General features: G+C 41.8%; 1 protein-coding gene across 1 annotated transcript; it reads right to left on the bottom strand.

Moving 5' to 3' along the window:
• Positions 1–1298: 1298 nt before the first annotated feature.
• LOC142947027 (fibronectin type III domain-containing protein 7-like) lies at positions 1299–9804 on the bottom strand. The gene is made up of 13 exons (XM_076088671.1): positions 9751–9804; positions 9557–9569; positions 9118–9378; positions 8284–8544; positions 7098–7355; positions 6250–6513; positions 5331–5585; positions 4954–5211; positions 4352–4606; positions 3055–3309; positions 1783–2043; positions 1481–1510; positions 1299–1330 (listed from the first exon to the last, which is right to left on the bottom strand). Exons 1-13 carry the CDS (start codon positions 9802–9804, stop codon positions 1299–1301), a joined length of 2457 nt encoding a protein of 818 aa, XP_075944786.1.
• Positions 9805–10175: the final 371 nt, after the last annotated feature.

Below are 10175 nucleotides of genomic sequence, written 5' to 3'. Positions count from 1 at the left end.
CCCCACTGAGAGCCACCACAGTATCATCATTGATAACCCATACTGTTTTACAGAGCACCGGGGATAATACCAGACTCATTCCTTTTGTGTTTCGAGGGACTTAAGCCAACTGAAACCTGTGCTGTGAAAAGGGCACAGTGCGGGCCTGTGAAGCTGCTGACTGGGTGCGTTATGAAGGCAGAATGCACTGAAACATTCAGCCATATTTTCCATTGTCAAAAGAGCAATTTGCTCATTGTAAATATTGTGTTTAATTTCATATTCTGAGGTCACTCTGGTGGTTGACCTCTGTACTGAGGGGTAGAAAGGCATATTAGCTCCTCTACCTGCTGTTGTCTCTCTCTCCAGTTTTATAGATCGGTCGATTAATTGATCAGTCAACAAAATCATATGAGTGTTAATCAACTAACAAGTTATTTGGTTGAGGACAGCCCTAATTTAAACATCTAAATAAAATGCTTATCTCTACTTTTAACCTTTTATCTTGGTACGCACAAATCTATGTGCACAACAAACCGCAAAACACAGAAATGATGCTGAGGAATTATTTATTAACTGACATATGCATCAGGTTTCCACAACCACAGTGACACATATCACAAACAGTTAAATACATCCTGAGAACAAGCAACAGCACTCTGCAGAGATCATACAACAGGGTGACACATGATAAGGTGACACAGATCAGTGTCTGCTCATCATCAGGAGGCTTCCTACTTGAATTAATTAAGGGGCAAATTGTTTAAAATGTCAGTTGGGGCATTGTTACTGTTTTGCTTATTGATTGTCAAATGTCTTATCATGAGAAACTATTTTGCATTTACCAAATCATGCTATGATTTTGTCTCATGATCCATATTTTGAGCAGCACACACAAAATGCATTGTTGTTCATATTCAAGTGCTTGATTGTGATCGTTGAGGATACAGAGATTGTTTTGTTCGGCCGTGATACATGAAGGCAGGTTTACAACGCTGTGCAATATCTCAAACTTTTATTTCTCTTTGTTCGTCATGTATGTGATAACATGAGGATGTATCATGGCCAACGGACAAGTATGTTTATTTCTGGTTCACACTTTATTTAGCTCCGAGCATGGCTTTAATCCAGTGGTGCAGGGAGGATGCAGGAGGAAGAGGAGGATGAAAAAGATGGAAGTGTGCATCTGTGGAGAAGAGATTCAGTCACATTCAGTTTAATATTTGACATCTTATAATGATGAGCAGCTAAATCCAGCGTCCACTACGGTCAGACGTAATACATTACTGTATAATTATGGTATATTTACTTACCATATGCTAGTCCACACTTCTCTTCCCTCTGTAAATCACTGCAGAAGAACAGGTTGAAGTGGCATTAGAAAAATCATACATTTAAAATATTGTATCGAAACGTTTTACCAGTAAATGCTGACAATTGTTTAGGTTTCAGTGATTTTGACTTAAAATAATAGCCTGCTAAATATTAATGCAGATCTCACCTGTGCCAACGTTGCTCCCTGAGCAAGTGACTAAGAACAGAGACAGAAAAAAAAGGTGAGATTCAGTAAAAATGTAATTATCCAACCTTTTTCATCCTGTAGTTGCTAATCATCTAAATGTATGTTTGGGCTATGTTCCAATCCCAAATAAAGCTGATACAATTCCTTTATAGAAGTATATAACATTAATGAAATAGTGGTGAAACTACCAACTGTGTGTGCACAATGTACATTTGCATTATAGAAATCTGTGTCAACAGAAACATGACATCCCCTTTAAACATTACTGTGAGATGTCATACCTGAGTACAGTCTCTGGGGGCAGAACAGGACTTTGCTGCCCTCTGGTGTGAGCGGAGCCACCACTACATTATACACGTCCCCACACTGGACGTTGCCAACATCACAGCTGCTCTCCCCAGCAGAGGCAGTGCAGGTGTAGTTGTTGCTGCTGCCCACCATATCTGTGATGTAGCTGTGGCTGCTGCCAGCGCTGCGCCAGTAAACCCGGAGAGAGTTACCAGCCATCTTGTAGAGCCTGACGCCTGACGGACAGCAGGCACCTACGAGAGAGAGAGAGAGAGAGAGAGAGAGAGAGAGAGAGAGAGAGAGAGAGAGGATATGTGTGACACATAGAGGCCATATCAATGACACATAGAGGCCATATCAATGACAGTCTGTGTATTCCACACATGCGTCTTTGAGATATAAATATTAACAGTATTTTGATTTAAGGAGATATTATGTAACCTTTTAAAGAATAACTCAAACATTCTCCCCCGCTTGCAAATAAAATATTGAATTCACAAGCAATAAAGGGCTCCATTGCTCAGTTTAATACACTAAAGGTATTTGCTGTTACAGCCTGACTTGGTCTGTTATGACCAGTACCGAGTGGCTGTTAGCCAATGTTAGCAAACTTTGGGTAGATGCTGCTGATCACTAATTATATCCATTTGTGTGACGTTTTGGCCATCGCCATCTTGGTTTTTTTGCAACCAAAAGAGACACCAGAGGGTACAACCAAACGCTGAACAAGACATTTTTGTTGGCAACGAAAATGATACAATTAACTTTCATGAATTGAAAACACAATGTGAAAGGGTTAAAGTTGTAAGCAGCAACCTAAAGCTGTGATAGTGACCTGTCAATCACAAGTTAGCCACGCCCTAAAGCATACCCTGCTTTATTGTATATTTCACTCTAAATGGGACCATAACTTACTAAATGAACATCACGCTGTATTGGAGAAGATGTGAAATTAGTGACTGAGACCTTGTTTACCGTGTTTACTGAGGTAATAAATCAAGTAAGAAGTAAAGTCATCTCATAAGTTTCTCTTAGACTTCTACACAATCAGACTTCTTTCGCAACCAGAGGAGACGCCCTCTGATGGCCAGTAGAGAAAAAGCAAGTTTGGCGTCATTTTTCAGACCTGGAGGTTGGCGCCTGTATAAGAAGCTCTTATGTCACTTATATGTTCATGATTGCTTCCATATTATAAAAAGTATAATGGATAGTTGTGAATAAAAACTACATAAATGTTGTAAAATGAATGGTAGAGAACATCTCACTGGACGAGAAGCCCTGATAGGAGCAGTTGGAACTGCGCCCGCTGTGGCTGAACGCCTCCATGGTGACGGTGTAGTTGGTCCCGCAGGTGATGCATCCCATGAGGCAGTGGGAGTCCTGGGTGTGGCAGCGGGCGTGACCACGTGTTGATGTCAGAGAAGTGATGAACGAATGTGCTCCTTTGGCGTGAGACCACGAGACGTTGGTCACTGCCTGCGTTACCTGGTCGACTGTTAGATTGACCGGGCAACAGGGTTCTGTGAAAGAAGATGAAATATGAGGATGTTGGGGGGTGGAGCACAAAGTTACCATCTGTTATCTGTTTATGTCACAGAAAGATCTGTATTCAAGTCTGTATTCGGTGTATACAGGGCCTAGGCCGGAAGTTGTTAGAATATATGAATAAAATAGTATTTTAACCCTTTACCTGAATCAATCTAATAATTAAATATATCTCTATTTATAGCATATATGCTTTTGGAGCTTAACTCATAGTTAGGGCTAAAAGTGAGGAAATTCATGGCTCTGCTTCTTTTTCCAATTCTGTCCCTCACAAGTCCCCCAACTTTGTGGAAGTGCAATACTAAATCACTGAAGCACCCTTTTCATTCATGGAAATCAAGATGTTGCAATTAACAAATGATTGATGTGCCAAAAATAAAAAAATGAAAACTGATAAAATTAGGCTATAGTTTATTCAGTATAGTCATCCTTCTTGAAATCTGTCGTTATGTTAATTTAGCTGATGATACAATTTTTTACTTAAGTAAGGTTTTTAATGCAGGACTTGCATTGTAAAAGTGTAAAATTGTGAGTTTTTTTACATCTTTGTGTTGCTATTTTACCTAAGTAAAAGATCTGAATAATCCTTTTGCCTAGATTTTGGACCAAAGATGCTTTTATAAGTGTATAACTCTGACACCGCTGTCAGTAGTGGAGCAACACAGACTTATAAAACCTCTACCAAGGAGCACGGAAGCTGTTCTGGAGGCTCGTGGTAACACACGCCACAAACATGCTTCTTTAAATGGTAAATGGACTGTACTTGTATAGCGCTTTTCTAGTCTTTTCGACCACTCAAAGCACTTTCACACTACTTGTCATCATTCACCCATTCACACACTGATGGCAGGGGCTAAGTGACACCTGCATAGCGGAGCCGGAGATCGAACCGCCGATGGATTGAAGGACGACCCTGCTCTCCACTTAGCCACAGTCACCCTTTATCGATTTTTCCTTCAACCTGATGCCTGTCTGTATTTCTTCTATTATATGGACCAACCCTTTGACCACGCTCACCTGTTTCCAGAGAGTCCGAGTAGCTGGGTAAACTCTGTCCGAAGGGGCTGGTTGCTGTGACGCTGACCTCGTACATGGAGCCGCAGGGAAGGTCCGTGATGTCGCAGCTGTTTCCGCTGGTGGTGCAGGTGTGTTCGCCGTCATCTCCCGACGCGCTCACAGTGTAAGTAGCAGCACTGTTGTTTGCTGTCCAGCTGACGCTGACGCAAGAGGAGTTTTTCAGATTCAGCATCAGATTCATCGGCATGCAGGGAGCTGATAGGGACGAAAGAAAGAAGGAATTCAAGTTGACTTTATTGAGTTTGTTCAGACCTTTGAGGGTCCTACCTAAATGTTTGACCACCAGAGGTGAAAATAATGACTATGGCTGTGCAGCTCAATTATTTAGCTGAGAATATATCAATCATATAGCCATTAAAACAAACTGTACACATCATACACTCACTGGTCACTTTATCAAGTGTTTTTTTTTTTATACATAAAATATAAAAAACGCAGCTTTTTGCCTCATACTGGTCGAAAATATTTGTTAATTTTTTAGTCAGGCTCAGTCTGGACATGTTCTGGATACATATACATATATAAGAACAGAAGTTTTATACCTGTGTTTTTGGTGTGAGCTTTGCATGCACGGTTGCATCCACTGATTTCATTGCAGGGTGTCACCAGCACGCTGTAGGGACTGTCGCAGCTGAGGTCAGAGAGGGCGCACACCGGTGCCGTGTCGTTACACAGGATAACCTCTGAACCGTCTGCAGCTCGAGTCTCGTACAGCTGTGCTCCCTGCGAGGCCGTCCACGTGACCTCCAGAGTGTCAGTGCTCACCATGGAGACTGACACACCCTCTGGACAACAGGGCACTGAAAGACACAGGTGATACACGAGCTAAGAGACATACACGTATCATGATCATAACCAGAAAAAAAATCTGTCTCATAAGGACTCTAAATCTTAAAACCTGAGGTGAGATGTTACTTACAGGTGGTGTAGTTGAGAATCGGTCCTTGGGGACTGCTGCCAGCCTGGTTGAACGCAAACACAGACATCAGGTATGTGTTGCCACACTTGCAGTGGTAGGTGCAGTTGTTGCTGGTGGTGTTGCAGGTCTCCGCGGGGCCGTCACCTCTCTTGATGAAGGCCTGGTAGCTGTCGGCATGAGGCACGGTGTCCCATGTCAGCGTGCAGTTTCCTTCAGTTGACTCCACGAGAGCCAAAGACTCTGGGGGGCAAGGGACTGACAGAACAGGACAGCAGGTCACACCCAAATACTGACAGTGGTATCAGAGTGGCATAATGGCTGTAGTGTAGGTGGTTAATTCAATTTGTCCGATTTATTACCTTTTATTTACCAGTTATAACACAACCTAAACATCTGGAGTTGCACTCAACCAAACCAGTTAACAGACTGGTCAAAACCTGAATTCATCGTAATACTAGTGGTCAAAAACCACACAGGGTCATTTTAACCCTTGTGGTGTGGATTAACTGTGGCATACTCTAAAAACTCTCAAACCCTAAGCTTTTGTATTAGGTGTGGGCGATATGGCAAAAATTGTAGATGACGATACAATTTTATACATAATAAAATACCTGGTAATTCATGCAGAAAAAAAACAGATGGGGATTTTCCTGACCAATCTAGTAAATGAAATACCTCACAAATCAAAGTACATCATCATAATGCGTGAATACATTGAATCCTTGAATAAAATTTCCATAAATAAGGCAAGCTTATTGATTGTCCATAATGGCCTATTACAACCCCTTTTGATCCTACTCATGTCTGTGTAGTGTTAAAATCAAATCAAAGTCAAAATCTATATAAAACAAAATAAAGCAAACAACATAAGCCATTATAACTGTGTGGATCTGATCCAAAACAAATCTCTACTACTCACAGGTGATGAACTCCACGGGGCTGGATGGCTGGCTGGGCCCTGCCTCGTTGGAGGCGGTGACCTGGATGGTGTGTACCTCTCCACAGCCCACTGGCTGCAGGGTGCAGGAGCTGAATGTGGAGTTACAGGTGAGGTTCTGGTCACTCATCACGTGGTATTGGATGGATCCATAGACCTCCTGATCGAGTTCCCAGGACACAGAGAGTCCGGACACACCGTTACTCATCACCATAGAGACATTGGCCCGATATGGTGATGGAGGTCCTGTTAAAACATTAGACCAGTCAAAAACACGAGCAGGTACAGACTTACATATTTGATACCTCTTCTACCACTAGGGGGCGCCAAAGGTGGACATTTCCAAATCCGATTCTGAGGCTGAAAAAAGGGGAAATAAATGAATGCTCCTTTGCAAACGGTTTCACAATGATGCTTCATAATATTCAGTGAGGTAATAGTTTTGGTCTCTTTGTATTCATGACTTCTAGATTTGGGACTGTGCAGAGGTTAAGTGTTTCTGCTGTTCTAAGGGATAAGTTACGATTTGAAGGTGGGGACGTGTGTTTGTCAAACTGTGCAGGCACAACTAGAGCTAAACAGGCCACCTGACACACTTCACACTATTGAAAACCAAATATCATGCAAGTGAGAGTTTGTGTAAAATTGTATTCCAAATTATTTATTTGTTTTTTCTTTTCATGTATAATATTTCTCACGTATTATTTATTATAAAGGCACATGGACCACAGGAGCTAGAGTGTGTCTCTCTCCTGTTAAATGTGATCTGATGAACACAGCAGTGCACAGAGCACAAAAACACACAGAGAAGTGACTCAGTGCCTCCTTACTTGTTGTCTGGTTGATGGACAGACCATCTCCCTCTCGGCCCTCGGGGTCCCGGGCGAAACTCTCAATGACGTAGAGGGAGCCAGCATCCAGGCCCGAGATGGTCAGATTGGTGTTGGAGGTGTTGTGCTTCATGCTGGTGTTTGAGCCAATCTCGTATATGGACAGAGTGTACTGGACAGCGTGAGCAACAGGAGCCCAGGATATGATGATGCTGTCATTGCTGGGAGACGAGGCAGAGAGCTGAGGAGGAGGCAGAACTGTGGAGGAGAAAAAAGTTTGACATTCATGAGATGTTTTATTTAGGCATTAGTATTATATTATTTCTGTTTTTGAAGCCAAGTTTTCATGGACTTTTAAGTCTTTTTTTTCTTCTTCTTACTTTTAAATAATTTTTCAGTAGACACCACCAGTAATGTCAGATCTTGACCTACAGCGTTAGTTGTCACAAAACTATGAGTCAATCAATGCTCTTTTGGCACCGACTGTATAAAAAAATCACAGTCCTCATGTTATTTTATGGCAAGGTGAGCAATTCGCCTCAGATGTGGGAACTTAAATTTAGATGTGATCAACTTTTTAGGCCATTTCTTCATGTTTTTTGTTTCAAACACTAAAAAAGCCTGTTTTTAGATTTTTAACATGTAAGGATATATGAATACATTCATGTATGTTAAAGCCAATTTGAGTCTGGCTTAAGTAGCCTACAGAAGTACAATACAATGAAATCAGAGATGCATGATGACAAACAGTGGACAAACAATGGTGCAACTGCTTGTATCACGTTAGTTTGGCTCATGTGAATCAGATCCCTCCACCCCCCCCCCCCCCTCTCTCTCAGGAAGAGGTCAACCCATTGTATTTGGCATAAAGGGGTCAGGTATAGTTACCACCATGCCCTGAGGGGCGCTGATGCATTTATTGGGTAAGAAATACAAACAGTGAAGTTGACTCACAGTGGGCCTACTGTATAGTGGCTTTGCTATAGGACAATGAGGCAGATCAAGTGACTTCTGAAGGGCATGGGGATCGATGAGAACAGAACACATTGTTTCTCCATGAACGTACGACTCATTTCTACACATAAACCAGCCCTTAGTTATTTTGCCACTGTATATTCAGTATTTATGAAGTTTTGTTTCCCAGATTTGGATGTAGTAAATCTGCACACAAATATATAAAGTATACCTGTCTTTGCAGTCTGAGGAAGAGACGGCTGGCTCCGGCCTCCACCGTTGGCAGCCATGATGCTGAGCATGTACTCAGTGTATGGTGTGAGGGACTTAATCTCAGCGGTGGTGGAGGACACTGTGTCTTCTCTGAAGAAGCCATTGGCGTCCTCGATTCGTATGATGTAATGAGTCGCCCCGGTCTCCGCGTTGAACGACGCCATCAAGGTCTCGCTATCGATCGTCTTCACTGTCTGGATGGGATCCATCATCCCAGGGGCTGAAATAGTCACAGGCAGCTCACATCAAAATTTTGATAGCGAGATGCGAGGGATGTCCTCCACCTTCTCAGCAATAATTGGCTGTGGAATCTACCTTTTACCTACAAATTTCAGGGATTAGTAACGGGAAACATTTCATTTTGTCTCATCACCCTGTGTATGTTTGAGAAATCCACACACTGACTGTATCAATAAAAAGATTTCCTCTTATATTGTCACTGAACTAATAGTGACTCTTCTGTGGTCCTTCGCTCAGTGTACGTCGTCAGCTGCCCATCATCAAAGTAACATTTAGGTGTTTAAATTTACATTGTAATGTCAGTAATTATACTGGCTCCACCATTCATTTTTCAGACTGTTTTTAGATAAGTCGTGTGCCTGAATATGGCAGTAAAAACTGTACTGGGCAAATTCTTAAAAGCATTTTTCGACCAAGTCAAACACATGCAACACCAGAAAATGTCGTAAACATTTTTTTTTAAATGGAAATATACACAACAATGAAGCAGTGAATAAAACATTGGGTTATTGAGTGCTTAAACATGACAGTTATTGACGCAAGTGTACCTCACCTGTGGATGACTCAACAGCTGCAGAGCTCAGTGTTACTTGGGAATTATCCAGGGCTTCAACTGTGAATGTATACACGATGTTTGGGGACAGAGAGTTGACAGAGCCAAGCACTGTGTTTGGACCAAACGTGGCAAAAACAACAGAGTTGCTTGGTGAGCTTTTGGAGGTGGCGGTGATCTTGTATGAGCTGGCTCCGGTGACCCTGGTCCATCTGAGAATCGCGGACTTGGTTGTTACTGAGAACACGGATACTTGGATATCTGATGAGAGAGATGACAGAAGTGCAGATCAATATAGCATTTGTTTACATCCGGAGACATGAATTTTTTTTTGCACATAAGATGTATAATATAATCAAGGTTTTGCCTTGTTATTATCATATATGACAATGATATAAACATCTACAGTGGAGTTATGGTAAAAGAGAACATACAGTACCTTGGGCTGCAGCCTGCAAATATAGATGAGAAAATATTGTTAACAATACTTTTATGTACATACAAATCAAGTTACTACCAACAAGTTAACCACTTGTAATGTTGCATTGCATTGTGCTCTCACAACAAAATGTTTGTGCCTAAATTTGAAATAAGATTTATATTATTATAACAGGTTTTATTCCATTACTGTACCTTTGAGCATATGCCCAGCAAGACAAAAATCACCAGCCACTTCATAGCGCCCATTCTTCACGTCTGTCTCCTAAAACACTTCTCTCACTCTTTTAAACACACTTTACAACTTCTGTTAAATGTCTAAAAATGCTTCACTCCTAACTGTTTTACCGTTTCTTAAACATATCTGGTGTCTGTGCCGGTTGAAATACCTCCACCTGGTCCCTCCCACTGGAGGCAAATATCCAGTCACTGTGAAGCAGAGAGATGCACCTTGGGACATCTGCAGGTTAGGTAGCTTGAGAAGGAAACACCTTTGTCGCTATAGGCAAGATATTCTATATTCAACAATGTAGTCAAGACACCACAACATGCAGCATGGTGGGGTCTGACAAAGGATTGGATTCCCCTTGCTTAAGGCCGCAAATCCTTCCCTTTCACAC

Source organism: Anarhichas minor, unplaced genomic scaffold (assembly GCF_050575085.1).
Source record: "Anarhichas minor isolate MPS153535 unplaced genomic scaffold, ASM5057508v1 ptg000010l, whole genome shotgun sequence".
Lineage (NCBI taxonomy): Eukaryota > Metazoa > Chordata > Actinopteri > Perciformes > Anarhichadidae > Anarhichas > Anarhichas minor.
The sequence above is the reverse complement of the archived record's forward strand: the minus strand, read 5'-3'. Positions and strand labels throughout refer to the sequence as shown.

Coding starts and splice junctions, on each gene's coding strand:
- LOC142947027 (XM_076088671.1), bottom strand. CDS start 9,804: ATGGGCGCTATGAAGTGGCTGGTGATTTTTGTCTTGCTGGGCATATGC. Junction 6,514..7,097: donor GTCCATCAACCAGACAACAA/GTAAGGAGGCAC, acceptor ATGTTTTAACAG/GACCTCCATCACCATATCGG. Junction 3,310..4,351: donor CTCGGACTCTCTGGAAACAG/GTGAGCGTGGTC, acceptor CTTCTTTCACAG/AACCCTGTTGCCCGGTCAAT.